Raw genomic sequence first — 19,628 nt, forward strand, 5'->3', positions numbered from 1 at the left:
TGAGAGAAGTTCAGAGAAAAAAGGAAAAGCTTATCAGGTCTTGTATTACATGTAAATATTTACACTTGTGACATGAATGTGAAAACTGACAGGAAAAATGGTGATGCTACAGGACACACCCACAAAAAAATCCTTTTCTTTCCATTATTCTAAAACAAAGTCTTCCTTTGCTCACAGAAAAATCTTAAAATCATGAGGTACTGATATAGTAACAGTATCTGCTTTCAAAAGGCATTTTATGTGAGTATCTTGAAAATATCAGTATTACTGTTACTAAATATCATTTATATGCTTGCATTATCGCCTGAACAGAGGATTAATAAAAAACTGTTTTGAAAAAACATCAGGCAAATGGAAAAACGTGGCCTAGAATGAGCAAACATGACCAGCCAGATAACATTAAAATACACCAGTCATGTCTGCAGCTACCAGGAGCTCATTACTCTCAGAGAGAAATCAGTAAATCCTTCAGCTTTGCCAACCTGAAAATGCAGGAGATCTGCTTACACTTAAAATCACAGATAGCCCAAGTTAATGGACTCCAGTTTTGTATCTAAGTGTGAAAAAAATTCAAGGACTAAAGAGATGCTCTCTTAGAACTAGAAAGTTTCTGCAGGTTACAGCAAATGGCTGACCCAGAGACAGAGGCCTACTTAAATTACTGACATAACATTGACACTGGAAGACAAAGGGTGATGAGAATTTACAGCTCTACAGAAATAGCAGGGATTTGAAACTTATAATATTAAGCCTCAATTAAAAATCACTTTACAAGAACATGTTGAAAAGCAAAATCCTTTAAAAAAATATTTCCAACAATTAGAGCAGGCCAAAAAATTTTCCTGTTAAAACAACTGTGAAATAATTCTGGCAGATTTAAACAAAATGTGACTTTTATTTGAAATTACTAATTTTTTTTTTTAGAACAGGTCTCAATTAATTCAGTTTTAGGTGTATTTAAAAAATAATCTTTTTTGCAATAAAATTTATAATTAAAACAAAAGCATGAATCTTCTCTGAAATGCCTGGCAGAAAAAAAACTGCATTTCTTAAAAAGATCCAGTATGTGCAATTCATTGTGCTTTACCATATCATGAACTTCCAAATTTCCATGACAGTCCTGCCTATTTGCTGCCCATAAACTGAAAAGTTCACATTTCTTTGCAGTTTTTTGAATTGCTGAGGTAATTTCTGACCCTAAAATTTAGTGAAGGAGGGTTTATTTAATCAGCCTTAATAAAAATTCTATAGATGTTCACCTGCACCCGGAAAATAACAATATCAATATAGAAAAGGTACATTTTCACTCTATGAGGAAGGCATGATCATCAGTCAACATTACATTAAAAAGTGTAAAAATACAGGTGCAGTGAGATTCAAACCTTCCACACTCTATGTGCAAGCACAGATTGCAGAAGCAAGGAAACCACAGCCCTGGCCAAGTCATCATCCTTGGGCAGATGGATGGGAACTCACCCCTATCTCACCAACAGGGAAATATAGATAAAATCCAAGATGGGAAAACCCCTCCAAATTAAGTCAACACATATTATTTCATTACTCACTGTCATGTGCCCAAAATTCTGTATTTAGTACACAAAGGAATCTTTTTTTGACAGTAGCATTCTATGGTGCTTCTAAAACACAACAGTTTCTCAAACTTCAGGTTCAAATATTACCTGAGAAACACAGGAGAAGTGAAATTATGTCAATACTGCCCCTGCATTATTTCTCTTTTACTACTATTTTAATACTCCTTAGGTTAAAAAAGAAGGGGCAGTGTAAAGCCCCAAATGAGTGCCTTGGAAAGGCTGTTTAACTCAGGACCTCTTCTTCAGGGAACAAAACACTGTCTGCAAGAGTCCTCTACAGGAGACTGCCTCACTTCCACAGTCACCATGATTTATCCCTATTCCCATGAAATCCATAAATAAAACTCAAAATTATTTCAAGGCTGGTTAATTCCCACACATACTGTGGTTTAAACCTATTTAAATATTAATGTGTTTTAAAATAGTAGGCACTTATGCATGAAACAAAAATTATACACTGAAATGTCTGTAATTTTTAAATTACCTCAGAAATGTACCTCATTTAAGCACAGGCTGGCAGCTTCCACCCACTGGAACTCAGATTTTTAAAGCAGTTATAAAAATTAAATCTATCTGTTATATGTAAATATGAAATATTCAAATCAAGTCATGAAAAGCCATTTTCAAACAGCTTCAACTCTTTCTGTTTTCTATCACTGAATCCAACTGTAATAAAATCACCATTCACAGAAGTAATGAAAACATCAATTCAATATGACAACAACTCTGGGCACCTATCAATGGCCATATTTCCAAGCATTAGCAATTCTATTGCTACAACATAGAATAATTTTTCCACATGTTTAAACTCAAACATTGCCACGTTAAGTCAGGCCCTGAATAAAGCCTTAGGAAAGAGCTGAAGTTTCCTGCAGTGTGAGGGTTGGAAATGTGCATGTAACTCCCTCAAAGCTGATATGGTCTGTAAACTCATTTCATCAACAACTTCAGTAAGTTCCTCATTTATGTTTTCCTAGGCTGTTATATTTCTCCTTAAGGGAAAAAAACCTCAAACCCATCAAACCACAAAGCAAACCCATTTACTTTCATAAAAACAAATCAGCACTCAGGTGACATTTTAATATCAGGTGGGTGGTGTTTTCTCCCCTGCCCTGGCCAGCAGGGGTTTGGCCTTACCTTCTCTGTTTACTCCAGAGCTGGAGCTGACACCTGCGGCCACCCAGGCTGTGCTCACTTGAGCAGCTGCCAGACCTTAATCAACTTTCTTCAATGATTTTTCCAGCAGCCTTCCCTGATCCCCAGCATCAGGTCCGGCATTTAAGCCCACTGGTAAAATACACTGAGATTTAATCTCTACTGTCTTTGGTGAATGCCACAATATTACTTTTAAGCTACTTTTCACAAACTTTCTGGACAAAAGACCAGATTCTTTTTTTCAAGATATTTATAAATAAAAAATTTATCATTGCAGAAGGGTGCTATGATTGTGTTTATTTCCACATTGCTAGGCTCAGCTGATAGAAAAGTACTTTCAGTATTCATACATCTCGCTATTTACTTTCAACAAAGATTCTGCATGCAAGAATCAATTTCAAATAAAATGCATGTGTAGGAAAGGGTAAAAAAAGAAAGAGCAAACAACCTTACACCATTTCTAAAAGTCAAAACATGTGATGACTGAAAAGAGAAATTTTAAGGGTGACTTCCTGGTTTTTCTAGTTTTTAGAACTGACAGAAGGACCCAAACCTTTGGCAAACACAGTGCATTTTTTATTTCCTAATCTTTAGTTCATCTTTGTTTAAACAGCCTAGGACCACAGAACAAGTCCTGGTGCATTAGCATTGTGCTCAGGGGTCTCCAACTCTTTCTGCACAGGTTTCTCTCTTCCCTGGAGAAGTCTTGACACTGTGCAGTTAGAACACATCTCCTTCAGAGACAGGATTCAGATCATGAGCCCTCACGTCAGCAAAGACACACCTGAACAGCTCAGCAGCTCTTTCCTCTGCTCAAGGGGGGTTGGTTTGGTTCTTGCACTCTGAATTCCTGACAAGCATCCATCTACTACTAAGATTAAATAAATCTTCACTTTCTTGCCAAGACACAAATGCTGTCTTTCCCATTTACCTCTCAGTATTGTTGCTCTCACATTTCCTTTCCTTCTCTTTCCAATTCCCTTCACCACTCTGTTCTTCCACATCAGCTGAAATACATATTTATTCCCTTGTACCTGCACTAATATTAGTACGAGCTATTTACAAATACCTTGTACTAATATTTACTCACAGAACAATAAAACAATAGCTTATTATCCTCCATGGATGATGTTCTGCAGAACAGACTCTGGCATAACTCCTTTTCCTGGCTTAAAAATCCATGGAAGCCAGTAATAAACATTGTTTTTATTAATAATTTCAAACCATTTTTTTCCTCCTCCTTTGATTTTTTAGCTGTCCAGTTCTACTTAAATATTAAATAAGGTGAACTGGGAGAAAGAGGGGAAGTTGGGACATGCAAGATTATAGCAACAGACTTCAATTTAGAAATTACTATTAATGTAAATGTTATCAGTACTGATTGTTGTTACTTCAAAGTAAAAAAAAAAAAATTCCATGGAGATAAATGAACATGTAATGGCAATCCAATATGAATGAGCCTCACTGTCAAGTTTTGGGATAGGAGCAGCATCACCACAAAAAGAACCAAAATCTAATCAGGTCTAAAAAACCATGTTTGGCCTGCACATTTTAATCCTACAGCATAGCTGTGGGGATGACCAGCAGTCTTCTTAGCACCTTCACACACAAAAATAAAAAACCTGAAATGTGACCTTTGAGATGTAGATGATCAATACATCTCAAGTATATGGAAACACTTAGATTACATTTGGTGTGCACCGAGTTCTCTGTACCTCTAAGGATGGTGTTTGGCCTCCATGGTACAGTAGAGCATTTCCTGAGACATTTTAAAACACATTTTATTATGTCTAAAGCCTGTTTAATTACAGTGCCTACATATATTAAAAAGAAATATCCACTCCCTAAAATTTATTTTCCTAACTCCCCCCTTTCCTATCAGCTACAAAATGCTTAGAAGAAAACATCACTTGGTGTAAATCACTGTAGACTCTAAAAGCTTAATAATATTATTTTTCCTCTATTTTTCTTCTACAGAGGCTGGGGAGTGTTTGTTGTTTTTGCTCAAACTGTATGAAAAATCAGGAAAAAAAGTTGGATTTGGCACCGTTTCAGAGCTTGTTTAGCCCTCAGTCATGCAGAACTTAGATGGGTCATGAAATTTCTCCTGGTGCAAACACAGTTAAGAGGGGACAGTAACAACAGAAAAGAATTTATAGCACTTCTTAAAGTGATTTAACAGCTGGAAAAAAAGGAGAAACAGCTAACAACATGAAACTAGCCTGTTCCAAAGAAACTACCAAGAGTATTGCACAAACTACTCATTACTTGTATAGTTTGGGGTACAAAAGCAACAACTTGATCAGGAGCTCAGAGTTAATATGCTCAAGACTCACATATAACAGTAGAAATTTAAACAGTTTTTAATTTTACTTATTTAGAAAGCAATTCTGTGTGCCCACTTGCATATGGAGACTACTAAGTTAAATGTCACCCTTCCTATTTCCCAGTAGATGCAGAATTTTCTTGGTCTGGACTCAAGGCTTCACTGATGTCTATGAGCTCTAACAGCTCCCAGTTAAATAAAGCTATATAAAAATTGTCATCAGTTAATAAAGTACAGCCTCTAGAAAAGCTCACAATGACTGGAATGGATATTGAAATTCCAGTCACAGTGAAGCCTTTACAGAGCTGTTTACTCAATAAACAACATTAATTTATATCTATAAATAACCATGGGTTAAAGGAAGAGGTTAGTACAGCTATTATTTCAACGTAAAAGAAATTAAACACAGAAAAAAGAGAAGGTAATGGAGTTCTAATTAGAATTTGCAAGTTAATGACTTGAATCTTTGCCTCTTATTTTGATAGGCACAAAACACCTTGGTTGGCAGAGCCTAATCTCTACACAAACAGCAATTAATGACTTTTCAGCACAGGAGTCCCAGACAATCCTCAAGCAAGCATAAAACCTCCCCCTTGTGTGGGACTTACCCTGGTGTGGGTGCGAATGTGCATCTTCAAGCCATCGTTCTTGCTGAAAGCTTTGTCACAGTAGGGACACTGGTAAGGACGCTCACCTGAGGGCAAGAGAAGCATCAGGACCCAGAAACGTGCCCTCAGAGGATGAAGGCCTTGCAGCACAGCTCTTTGTCAAACTGAACTGCTTTTCTCTTCAAAGAGCAGATTTCAACTTTAGAAAAATTAAAAATAATCCTGCCTGAGTGGGATGGAGTGCTGGATCAAAATATTCCTCTTGGCTGACTGATTTTGCACTACAATATATGAATACACACAGACAGCCTTGGGGGAAGTAAAACCAAAAAGAAAACACCTAATGCCCTTGCTCAAACCACATTCTACAGTGATTTACATGTGGTCACTTTTATGGTTAGGCATTAACTGCTCCCAAATATTTTTTCTATTTCACATCTGGTCGTCATTAGAGACCTCTGGGTGTCAGAATCCCAATGGAATATAAAATCCACTCTTTTATAATGCTGGATCTGTGTTAGAAGCTGGTTAATCAAAAGTTTCTGCAATATCTGTGTCCCAATTTATGACTGAAGTAGAAGCAGAACAATGTTAGCATCTCCCTTGCAGCATCCCATATCTGAAAGGTATTTGTTTAATGCTCCATTACACCGGTGTCATTTGGCATCCATTTTCCCAAACTCACATTAGTGTAATGTGGATACTGAGCTGTTCAGAGACAAACAGCAAAGAGTTTCTGAGCACCATCATTTGGAAGAAATGTACTTGAATTTTTAACTCTTCAGGCAATGCTCCAGTATCTGAGTGTACTGCCTCCTGTTCCTGTGTACAACACTTTAAAAGCAAAGATCAGGCTGTTTCCATTACAAAACACAGTACAAAAAATGATAGAAAATTTTCTGTTAACAAAATGGATTTTGTTCTACACAACCATAATGCTGGAGGTGTCTTTTCAAATAAAGGTTTGTCACAACTTAAGCAAAGCCTGTTTTATAGAAGTTGATGCACAGCTCTCTGCTCACAAAGATATTTCTGCATGCATAGATTTAACACAGACCAAATATCAAGCACTTATTAACACTCACACTCAATCTTCTAAAATAGGCAAGCAAGATTAACTCCATTTCACAGTTTAAAAAAACCCAAACCAGACTATTTCTCTGATAGACCAAAAATATTGACAAGGAGGCACTGCTGGACATGAAATCTCTATTTTCACACACTGTGCAGAGATTCAAGGGCACTGGAGGTGAGATGATTATTTAGAGAAGAGGATGGCCACCCTCCCCTTATTTTGTAGAAAACTTATTTTGTTCTTTTGTCTTTTTCTTCTGTATAGGGAACTGTGAATGTCAGAAGCACAAGACTGGCCAGTGAGGCACTTGTAAACACAAATATTCTTCTCTCTTGAGTTCTGTTATCTCTCAGAAAGCTCAACTGTGTGAATTGGGGTTTTGGGGTTCTTTTTAGGACAATGACAACCTCTGTGTTAGAGTTGTATTTTCACTGAGCAGTTTGATATATGATCCTCTCTCTCCTGACCCTCGATGCCTTTAATTCATGCCCCCGAAATTCTAATACTCCAACAGTTGTCAGTACTCAAATATTGAATTAATTCAGCTGACATTTTTATGTCTGGGGGCTTTTGAATGGAGAATTTAAAGCTTTCAGCAGTTTGTAAGCAGATGAGCGATGACAGGTAGGAGTTGTACCCTCCTCCCCCACCCTCATGTCTCTTTAAAGAGAAAGACTTTTGCCTTCAAAGGATGGGCTTGAGTTTGTCTGAAACAGATGAACAGTGTCCCTCTGAAACCAACCACGGGCACCATGGTGCTTGATGAGCAAAGTCTCAGGAGCTTTCAGCAGATGCCAGCAGAGGGCAACAATGACTCCACATCACCTGACAAAGTCACACCTGAATAAATTGGGTTTGGAGCTGCTGTTAAAAACTGTCCACTGTCAAAAATCTCCACTGCTCCAAAAATCGAGTTTACTGCCTAACACAGACTGCCAGCTCTGACTTGACATTCAAACTAGGAACCATCTTGTTTTTCTAAATTATGCACTTGTGTCAAAAATTTCCAGTAAAACTACTTAACAAATGTTCCTAAGTAATTTTACTGTTGCTCTTACTTTTTGTTATTTTCTTTCACCTTTGGAGCTTGCATGCTTAGAATTTATTCAAGTTCCCTGGTGCTGACACAAGCATCTACCCTGAGCATAAACATCTTTTAAACTTGTAACTTATCTGCTACCTCAATTTTGTAGGATTTTACAAAATTAACAATGGACCATTAAAATACACCTGTGCTAGCAACAACCAAGTTTCTTAGTATAAATTTCTTACTAACTGCTCTCTGCAAAGGGCCTCTGTTGTCTGTCTGACAAGTGAATAAACTGCCCTCTGACAATGCATCTTTTTTGCTATTTACTGTCTCAGGAGCCCAGGTAACTAACTTACATTAAATATCTGATCTTGTGGACAGCAGATCTGGCAAGATTATTACAACTCTACATATTACCTTCTCTATCTCTGGTAAAAAATAACTTCCTTCCTTGCTTCTGAGCCAGCCTAGGCAAACTTATTCATGCTACCAGTCAGTTTCTCATCAGAATGATTCCACATTCAAGGAGATTACTGGGATGCAGGTGTTCCCCAAGAGAAGTCTTACACACACTGTCCCACTCTAAGTCCTGTAAGATCAACAGGAACAGTTTAACTTCCTCTTATCCTGTTTAAGCAGATGGAATAAGATGGCAACAAAAGAAAAGACAGATTTGAGAAAATGAATGCTAGAAATATTCCTCCCACATGTGAAGGCTTGCTCAAGTGCAGCATTTCACAGGAAACTACTGCCAGTGTCCACAAAGGAGAGGGGTTTGTGCTTGCACAAAGTTTAGAATTGTCACTGAGACAAACTGGAGAGCAAGGGCCATGTGATACAAGCTGCTGGGAAAATGACATTGTCCATCAGGGCTCTCACATCCATCTACAGCCAGACAAGGACTACCAAAACCCCATTATAAACATTGCAGTTTTAAACTTCAGGATGTGCACTAAAATTGTGGCGATTTCCAGATGCAAAACTCCTCTGATCAGAAAATGAATGGATCTCTACCAAAGAGTTACTAAGAACAGCAAATGAAATACCTGGCAAGCCGTGAACCTCTATTTCTCTTGTTAACAAGGAGTTACTAAGAATTGAAGTGAAAGAAAGATCTCCCCTAGATAAACTACAATTTCTTCTTGGATTTGCTGCTAGAAGAACATTTATGAGATTTGTGGTAACACCAGATTAAGAGGGGGTGCACTTTAGGTGAAGTCAATGCCAATTAACAACTATGCCATTTGCACTCTGCATTTTTCTATAAACACATTTTTATATATAGTTATATGCATAAAACACAGAAGTATTTTTATGTTTGGGTGCTTTTAAAATCTGTTTCCTAAACAAAGCTATTGCTTTTATTAAAATAACAGAACAGTGAAGCAAGTCAAATGTAACAAATGTTAAGTCCACCCCTGAGTTACAGCTGACTGTCATGTCCCTGCTGTTCCAGAACAAACTGCGCAACACATTAATGGCACTTCTGTACAAATAACCCCAAATAAATAATCCTGGGATAAATTGCAGTGGATTTAGCATAATTCAAAGTCTAGACGTTCTACTTCCAGATTTTGTATGAACAAAAAAATCAGAGCTTTTAACATAATAAAAATAAATTTAACCTTAATACAAGGATTATGAAAAACAATTCCATGATTGAAAAACATATGGGATTTTGATCTGAAACCACGTCATGACAGAATGGACATATTTTTTTCTCCTCTCCATCTCTAGCTTGAGATCACAATACCTAGTGGACCTTAATGTAGCTTAAGAAGTTAAATACCAGATTCTGCCATTCTGGTTGGACTCAGGACAGCTTCCCATGAGACATCTGCAATCTGAGGTGCTCTAAGGCAGCATTTACACTGAGTTTAGCACACAGATCTCCCAAACTCAGACACAAAACAATTAAGAAGCAAATCTATGTATACATTAGTTTTTGAAGACTTCAAGATTTCAGTGGCTAGAACTAGACATTTAATAAGGACTTTGAGACAGTTAATCAAACTGGTCATATGCATTGCTATCTTCATCCTGTTATTTTGCATTGCCTGGAGTCAGCTGAGCCACAAAAATAAAGCTGGTTCTCAACTTAGGTGGAAACCTGATTAGAACTACCAATGTTACTGATTACTTCAGAACAATGACCTCAAATAAGATTAAGCAAATATGTACTTGACAGGTGAGAAATGCATTCCCATCCAATGAAAAAAATGAAAAAGGAAACATCCAACTGAGAAATAGCCCTAATCTGAAGAGCCCAGCAAACCAAAGAAACAGTCTCACTGCTCTTTCAAACCATACCCAGGCATTGATTTTATTTCATCTGTGAAATTTGCAATCCTGTTTACTGTCCCTGTTCCCCTGCAGCTTGCTTAGACACCCAAATATACACAAATACAATTCTCAGGTATTCATGTTAGCCTTCAAGCAGGATTCCCTGGCTTGCTGTCTTTACTGGAACTCCATTGCTCAGTTAAAGAATGAAGAATTTGAATTACGCAGTGAAATTATCAAGGTGGGGTTTTTTATACACTTTTTAATACATCTCTGCTCAGTTGGGGTATTCAGCATCAATGATTTTGGTCAGCACTCAAGAACATCAGAAGAGCTACAAAAAACTGCACTGAACATCAGATCACGTGCAGCATATGCAGCCTCAAGGAACTCCTCTGTTCAGTTTTCTTTATAAAAATGAATAAATATAATTACAGCAATGTGGTCCCTCAGACTGTTCCACAGACCATTTCCTATATTCTAGATATAGATGGTGAACTACTAATTTTTTGGGACTAGAAGATTGTTTCTTAAATAAAAATTGTTTTGTTTTTCTGTATAAATATATATATGTGTGCATTATTTCAAAATATCAGCTTTCAGAACAGTTATAGCAAATTATAATCCTCTTTAAAGTCCTAACTCAAGCCTGGGGTAGGGGAGAGGGTTAGAAGGGAGCCTCTGCCATTGCCCAACTGCAGTGGAATGAGCAGAGTTCACCTGGGGAGGAATTTGGAGGCCATCTGGATCACACATTTAACACTCCTTACCAGATGATCCACAGGGCAGCCCAGAATGGGAATTTCAGGGGGGCTTTTTTAGTCAGAGATAATCTGGGGCGATGACAGCATTCAACAGCAAGTAAGGATGGGCAAAAGGTTAACGGATGTAACAAAATTATAATCTGTGACATCTGCTTCAGAACACTGCTCAGAGAGGGCACCTGACAGCTTCACACATTCATCCTCAGCTGCTCTTGCCCTTAAACAGTGTTCCCATTCAATTAACAACTTTGTGTCCTTAACTGAACATGATTCAGTTAATGCACTATGCAAATATGCACACACAAACAGAAATAAACCTAAAATACACAGATCTGAGTTTCTCCCACGTGGAAGGGGACTTCATTAGGAATCAAAATTAAATTAAACAGGAATTCAGTGAACCCAGTGATTCCATCAGAACTTCAATGAGAAAATGTCAGGAAACCATTCATGGAGGAAATGGAGGAAAGGAAAGGAGGAAAGATTAAAAATTCACAAGTCAAGAAAATGTTCAGTACATTTCCCCACTTTGGTGTTGCAGTCCAGTGAGAAAACCTCTTTGAAATAATCAAGTTCCTCTCGTGTAGAGGTGGCAATTTTCTACATCCTGAGTAGCATCTTCAAAAGCATTTAATACCCTGCATCTCTCAGGCATTTCTGTCATTTTGACTAGGGATTCCAGGGAGGGAAAAGAACGGAAGAGTAATCAAGAAGCCTGGCCAACTGCAACAGTGAGCTGATTTCCTTATGACATCTGGACTAGTCTTGATCCGGCCTAGACAATAAAAAGTGATTTGGCCCGTGCAAAATCCTGGCTGGCCTCTTTTTTAGCCACTAAACACTCAAAATTTAGCACTTGAGAAGGTACAGAAGTCCCCACACAGGAACAGCTCTCTCATGCCAAGAGCTAAGTAACTTTGTGATCTGAAAGATAAAATCTTGAGGACCTCAGCTGAGACAAGACCCAGAAACACCAAAAGCACAGGTAATTTTATACTCATCATGGGCCACATAAGGAAAGGGATAGGTCTGACTGCTCTGAGAACAGTCCTTTGCTCTGAGAAACACTCCTCAGGTATGGGGCAATTAGAGACATTTCTTACTTTATTTTAACCAACATTCAAATCTGGCAGACTCTGAAGACAAGAGATGAAATGCCTCTGTTTTTTCAGCTGGTTTGTTTCCTCACTGATGATGAATAACTCTGTCTATTTGTGAATGCTTTCTAACCAAACTCCAACACTCATTTTCCAGGCACCAGGGAGAACTAGAATTGGTTTCATGTAAATCAACAACGTGCATTTCCCATCCACTAAAACAGTCACATATTTAATAAGAAAAAACCTCAAATCCTATTCTATCGAAGTAAGGATATTCTAAATATATTCTTATTTGTCTAAGAAATATTTTTTCCTATTAGTTATCTTTTTCCAAGTATTTATTCATGCTTTAATTTTTGAGGTATAGAAGTAGTATTTTCACAGCTGAGGTGGTTTGTCTTCTGCAAAGTTTAGGGTTTACTCAAAGAATTCAGATTATTTCTAGTTAAGACCAGTAAAATGTTTGCCCTATGTGGTCCACCAAAATTATCATGATATAATTGAGATTTTGGCTATTTGCCAATGAATAGGCTAAATGAATCATAAAGACTACTAAAAATCCCTACAAAATAAAAAGACTATCTGAAATCATGCAGTAAAGCATGAACTACCATTATTACTTACTTACAGCCTCTCATCAGTTCAACACTGGTATCAAGCTTTTAAGTAACCTTAAGTAAGAAATAAAAACCAGACACAACTTTAAAGAACAAACCAGTTCCATTCTTTGCAGCTATCAGTGGAATGAAACAATCTGATTTCTCCATGAACGGAAAATGTAACATCTATTACTTCAGTGAACCCAATGGTCAACTAAGTCTTTTAAAGAACAGTATTAATCCATCAGTAACTCATTTGATCTAAAGAGGTTTCATTCAAATCATCTACCCCTCCAAAGAACATTTCCTCTTTCATGGGTACAGACAACAAGAAGCTGACAGCTGCATGAAACTTTACAGGTATTTTTAAAGATTTAGCTGTTGTCTGGAGATGAAGAAGACAATGATGTATAAACTGAAAGGTTTAGAAATGCAGAACCTTACCTCTGAGGCCTTCTGCAAGCTCCTTTTTAAACTGGGTAGATAAAAGAGGGATCATTTATAAGTTATTAACAGAAAGAACCTATCTGTAGACATTTGCAAGCTGTCCACTGACTAGATACAGATACATTCTTTCACATACTTCATTGGCATATGAGAGGAAGTTCCTTCAAGCTTGCCTTTCATCTTTTTTCCCATGTTAGAAAATATAAATTACTTGTAAGGTAATTTAGCAGAAGATCTGCAGGAATGAGGATCCTGGCTGTACATTATTATGTACATGAACAAACAGTTGCTTGTTTAGCTACTAAACCTTTGGTGATATATGTTACACCATAATAAATAAAATTCATCCTGTACTTGAATTCATTACTTCCTGCAACTACTTTGAAGTCTTCTGTGTTCAGAGATGACTGAACTACTGTTAAAAACCAAAGATCTTTATTATTACGACTCCACTACTAATATTTTACTTGCCCAGGAATTTTGTCTTAGAAGTGCAACATTTGAACTTAGACATTTATGTAGTTGGGACTAGGTAGGATTGTAAATACACTCAAAAGCTTAGTTAAGTTGTAGAAATGGGACAACAAGGGCAAAATCAGGTGCATAACATCAGGCTCTCAGTGCAGGAGACATTTCAAGAAGGCAATCAGCATCTCAAGTTATATATCTTTGAAAGCTTATAAAACAATCTCTTACATAAATTGAAAAATATTGTGTTAGCACAAAGGATAAAGAAGTCTGTGGTCCAAATGCTTTTTGCTGTTTTAATGTAATCTCTCAGTATTATCTTTTACTCATGCACATGGAAGTCAATTTTCAAAGAACCTTCTCAAGTCATGCTTAAAAAACCAACCTGCTTTTTGCACCTAGCAGAGCATGTAACATGTAAGAAAGACACACTAAGTCATGGCTTTCAAATGAAATAGAATTGAAAAACTCATCTTTTCAGAGAACATTTAGGACAGATTAAGTTATCTTACTGGCTTATTATCAGGAGTTGGACTAACTGCGATGGTAAAACCAAAATAAGGTTATATTTTAACCTATATTTACACATCATTTTCTGGAAGACATTTATGGCCATTAGTTGTTCCTCATCAGTCTTTAAGTATCAGTAGGGAAAGAAAGGACAGAATTACAGTTAAGTCTCTTAATTCTCCTAGCTCTAAAAGAAATTTACCTGCAAATATAAACCACTTCAGAACAACTTTCACTGCTGCACAGCGTGATGTGCTACACCCCAAGGATGGAAGGGATTAGGACACAACTAATTAGGAAGGCAACAGTATAAACAGCAGACAGATAAAATGTGTGTGTTTTTATACCCAAATCACACGGGCACACACAAATCCACACACACACCCCACAGCAATTAACACCTTTAAACAGATATGCATAAGGCAACTGAGAAGCTGCACAAACTGCAGCCAGAAACTGCTAACACTGGAAGTTGCTTAAAACTTCAGGGAAGCAATTAACCTCTCAGCCCTCGGGTTTCCAGCCCACGGAGCAGACCATAGGATTTCTTTTACAATTTATGAACAAGCCAAGGAATTTATATCACAGTCAAAGGATTCTTTTGCTGAATTAACCCCAGCTCCCTGTGACCCTAAGAAGTCATAAACCAACAGGATACAGGAGAGGGAGAATGTGCTCTAGTGTTTCAGCTGACCTGCAGAGCGCTGTCTGTGTCATGCCAAGGCTGAAACTCAGATGATGAATTACAGAGCAACACTCCAGGTTCAGAGGCAAAGATCACCCCCTTCCCTCTGTACATGCACATGCAGACATGTTCACTCACCCCAAACCAGCTCAGTTGCTGCAAAAGGCCAAGTGCTGTTTGGCCTCATTTACAGAGTCTTACTCTAACACAGAAGAGGGAAGAAAATTGCTTATCCAGGAAGCGTGCATGTCTGTGTGGAACAACATTTAAGAGCACATGATGCATATTAAATAAAAGACAAAACCCCACTGAGCTTCTCTTTCTGTATATGGATTATTAAGCATATAAAAAAATACCATTCCAAAGCAGAACCAGAGAGGTACCCTAGAACCTCAGCTTTTGTAAAGAGTAACTTCATAGACATAAGGAGGAGAAAAAGTGATGTACAACGCTCCTTAAAATAACCTCTACCTGAATTTGTTTTGTAAACACAGAACAAAACCTCTCACACAAAGTAGACAATTAAACAAAGTCTAGCTGAGCACAGAAAGATAATGGGATAATAAAAATGTCTGGACACAGGCCTCAAACCTCATCACCTGTAACCACTAAGACAAAAGGTCTCAGCAATGTTTACATTTATGGTGGACTGCTTAGTTGCACCAAAAGCTCAAGGCTTATTCAGAAGGATGAACCATCTCCTGAAAACAGACAGTGGCTGCTTAGAATGAAAAGTGATACTTTCAAGTCTGACCCAAGAGAAAAAGGATGGCATGGTTTTCAAATTATCAATTCAAATGCAAAGAATTTAACAGACACCAATACCAATCACTGCAACATTTAGAAACCAAACACTCATCTCTGAATAAATTAAGTTCATGGCTCCTCTATTCGATGAACTGAAGATTTCTTACTGCTCAGAAATTCCCTGAAAAGTTATCAAGAACTTTCACAGTGTAGGGAACTTAAGAGTGCTCAACTTTTTTTTGCCCTGCTTGCAGATGACCTGGATTTCCTTCAGCAGCTCCCCTTACGGTCTTTGGGAGTGATGCAAAGTATTCCTCAGAAAGCCATGTTCCCTCAGGCTCACTGAGCACTGGACAACAATTTCCTCTCGTGGTCAGTGTGCTTGCGTTATGACCAAGAACAACATGGCTGAAGCCTTCAGGTACAGCACCAAACAAAACCTTCTCTCGAGATTTGCAACAAGAATCCAACTATGGCATTTTCTCACTCAACCCTACATTAGGAATTTTGCCATGTAATAAAAATATTCTTTTTAAACCTACAGTCATAACTTAGGAGCAACCTCCCCCCCACCTGTTATTCATCAGGATAATCAAAAATTGGCCAGGAATCGTAACAGTGTGACAAAAATAACCATAAACATCCATTTTGGCTAATTCTCACAGTAAAGGATGCAAACCACCAAAAATGTAACTGACACTGGATTAGCAGCAAGACTGGAAGAGGAACAAATCAGAGTTTGTCTCTAATGTCATTATAAATTAATTTAGCACAGCATTTTTCCTGTAGTAGTAACTGTACAATGACTGCTTCTAGCTTCTCAGGTAAAAAAAAAAAAGGCCTTGAAAGTTTCCCACCTGCACCATTATTCATTCATAAATTGTTTCCACATTCCATATTGCTGTAATTCCAACCTGTATCATCTCCTGGCAAGGCAGTTTCTCCCCCTGCACCTAATTTACAAAGGTACTAGAAATCTTCCATGCCTTTCTGCTTGAACTAAGTTCAAAATGTCACAGCCTCCTATAACACAGGTTACAGATTTTGCAGGGCTCTATACTCAGGGTTAGAGGTCCCTGGTGTGTGGTTTCACAAAACTCGCTGTTGTCATTACAATGCAAGGGTTCTATATTGCTAGAGTTTGGTACCTCCTTGATGTTTCTTGTAGGCAGCTCCTCTAAGCACTGACTCTTCCTTCTTCTCACAGCAGCCAAGTGACTCCAGTTCCCCTCAACCAACCAATCCACTCTTTTATAACACTCTTCTTATTATTGGCTACAGCTGTGGCCTGTTAAAGTCAGGCCTGCTCCTAATCTTTAGTAATTGGCTCAGCTGCAACTTCTTAAGTGGTAAAATTACCTTCTATACTACCTTTATTTTCTTATATTGTATCCCCCTACACTCACATTAGTCCAACTCCTAAATTTTGGAAAGTCTGCCTGAGAGAGCTGAAATCTAACTGGTAGCAGCACACATGTGAAAAGCATTTTTACTTGGACAGATCCAGAGCATTCTCCCAAGAGCCATCTACACGATGAGCTTGAAAAACTGGGGCTTTCTGCTCCATGCAAACTGATGGGGAACATCAGCAAGCAGGACACAGAAACTACTGCCATCTCCCTGCAAGCCAAACTTGCTTATGCAGAGGTAAGGAAATGTCATGCCAAAGGCAAATCTACACCACTTTATGTTGTAAACAAATTATCACAAAGAAACCTCTTTCAGCCACCTGATGCCACTTATCTGAATGAAAGTGTAAACTTGCAAAATGAAACCTGACAACAGTTTTTACACATTAAGCAGGTAAAATGTTTGACAAAGATGCTGTGTTAAGCCTACGTGTAAATTTGCCTGTTTGTAGATAGAAAAATTGTGGACATAGAGCTATCTTGTTACAGATTTAGAAAATCTTCTCTGTTCATCATAATAAATACCTGTATGGCTTCGAATGTGAACTCTCAGTGTTCCATTGCTTGCAAACTTCTGTCCACAATACGGGCAAATCTTCTCTTTTTCTCCTGTGTGAGTCTACATGGGGAGGAAAAAGACAGGAATGACTGTTCAGCATTAAATAAAACAGTGAAATATGGAATATTTAATTGTATTGACACTCTATTATATATTTTACCATCACACCAGGCAAAGATTCTAATTAGCTCTAGGTTTTAAAGAATTCATCACAACAAGAACATTGTAACTATCACCAGCATTAAATCACTGAGTTTGTCTTTTGAAATCAAGCTTTTAAGGCTGGAGGGCCTCACTGATATAAGAAGAATTATTTCAAAATAGAAAAAAAACATTACAAACTCTCCCACCCAACCTGTGTGGTCAATGGCAAGATCGCCCTGAAATCAATTACACACAAGGTCACCATCATTTTTCACAATGTACTTTCAACACACAACTCTGAACTGAAGATTTATCAGTCTATTGAAATTAATTTTCCTTATAACTGTGCCTGTTCTTTTAGTAGAGAATTTCTGATGACTTCATTTAGAAGTGTTAATTTAAATGAGATAGCAAAGATAACACATTCAATTATATGAGCAGCTGACTATTTTGGTTTCCAGCTAGCACATGACCCTCTTCAGATCGGGAAATTAATCCTTATGTTGATGAAAAGACGCCATAACGACATAAAATTCTTCATTACATCATAGAAAACCTTTCTCACATAGTACATTTTATGCTGCAGCTGAAGCAAGAGTAAATGAGAGCTCATTTCAATACTGGATGGACTTGCACTGTTTTCATTCCCTGACATTAAAGATATGAATGCTAAACTCCTCTTGATTAGGATACAGTTATTTGGAGATCATTTGTATCTCTTCCAGCAACATTGGGATACACCAGACAGACAGCTACTAATTCATTCCAAACACCTAAATACCAAAAGGATTTCTGGGAGCAATACCGTACAACTACAAGGCTCACAAACACAGCCAGTCCTGGTCTGACAGGAGCACAAAGCAAAAGCAATTCTGATTTTACACAAATGTAAAAAAGCACATCCTATATGGCAAGCAATACATGCATGACCTTGTTAAACCAATTCTCACAATCTGAATTAGGTAGCAACACCTTAACTAACTTTTCTCAGCTGATTTTTCTTGATTCAATTATTTTCTTTGCATTTCTTCCCCATAACATCAATCTTACCTCAGGCCAAACTAGTAAGCAAGCCTCCTCCTGAAGCTTACCCCAATTCCATGGCAGATTTTGGTGGAAATGAGCAGTGCAGCCAAGCCCATCCTGCCACACACATGATGCTGGAGCACCTACACTGAATTTATACACGAGCACCAGCTGTAGATTCAGCTGGGCACCAACAACCTGCAATCAGCATTTTAGGGCAAAGACAATCTACTGAAAAGCCAGAAAGGCAGAAGCAGCTCTAGGGGTTCTACACTGAATAACAACCTTAAGAACACACAAGAAAGGATCAGTTGATTCTACTCACTTTCTTATGGCTCTTCAGGACTGAGGGTGTCACAAAAGCTTTGTCACACAGGTCACACTTGTATTTCTTATGTCCATCATGTACAACTTGAATATGAACATTTAATGTGTCCTTTCTTTTGAAAGTGGCATCACAATGATCACACTTGAAGGTCCTCTCACCTAACAAAGAGAAAAACAGATCTTCCTCAAATACCATCCTCTTAAAAAAAAAGTCACAGCACATGTTTTTAGAGAAGCCTTCAGTAAAGACTACAATTCTACACACCGTGAATATTTTGGATATTCTGGAAATGCTTGTTCATTAGAATGCACATTACTGAACAGGTTTTTAATATTTTCCTTCACCATTTTTAACATTTAACATTGGGAAAAACATTTATGACAACCAACACTTTAAAAACTTGCAGAAGCTTTGAAAGATGATCGTAAAAGAACAAACTGAACATGCCAATCTAATAATTCATCTAACAGAAACACTGTTATGCAGGATTAAAAAAGGAAAGATGTGTGGTTTTCTCAGTTATGCCAGTGTGAATATTCCCCCAAACAAAGTACTGTCTTCCAAGCTACAAGGATTTTAGATCATGAACACTTTCTAAAATCTAAACTGTTGATTTTCCAAGGTTTGAATGATAGTCTGCAAGTATTAAAGATGGAGAAAATTCCACCAAAAATAAATCATAACCCAGTCAACTAAAAAAAAAAAGGACAGAATGCCAAGAAAAGTTACTCATGAGCAAAAATGGCCACAGTATTTCTCTGAGCTGCTCCAGT

The 19,628-nt window shown here is 37.7% G+C and overlaps 1 protein-coding gene across 3 annotated transcripts in view; it reads right to left on the reverse strand.

The window, feature by feature from the left end:
* Positions 1-19,628, reverse strand: part of PRDM5 (PR/SET domain 5) — a 58,904-nt gene that overhangs the window by 8,797 nt on the left and 30,479 nt on the right. For all 3 annotated transcript variants that reach the window (XM_071452312.1, XM_071452311.1, XM_071452310.1), the window contains 3 exons: positions 18,853-19,013; positions 17,324-17,417; positions 5,682-5,767 (listed from right to left, as the gene is read on the reverse strand). In XM_071452312.1, the coding sequence (XP_071308413.1) occupies positions 5,682-5,767; positions 17,324-17,417; positions 18,853-19,013 (341 nt within the window). The remainder of the gene's footprint in view (positions 1-5,681; positions 5,768-17,323; positions 17,418-18,852; positions 19,014-19,628) is intronic.

The sequence above is a fragment of the Agelaius tricolor genome, unplaced genomic scaffold, assembly GCF_023055355.1.
Source record: "Agelaius tricolor isolate 1412-34295 unplaced genomic scaffold, bAgeTri1.0.p SCAF_34, whole genome shotgun sequence".
In the NCBI taxonomy this organism is placed as follows: Eukaryota; Metazoa; Chordata; class Aves; order Passeriformes; family Icteridae; genus Agelaius; species Agelaius tricolor.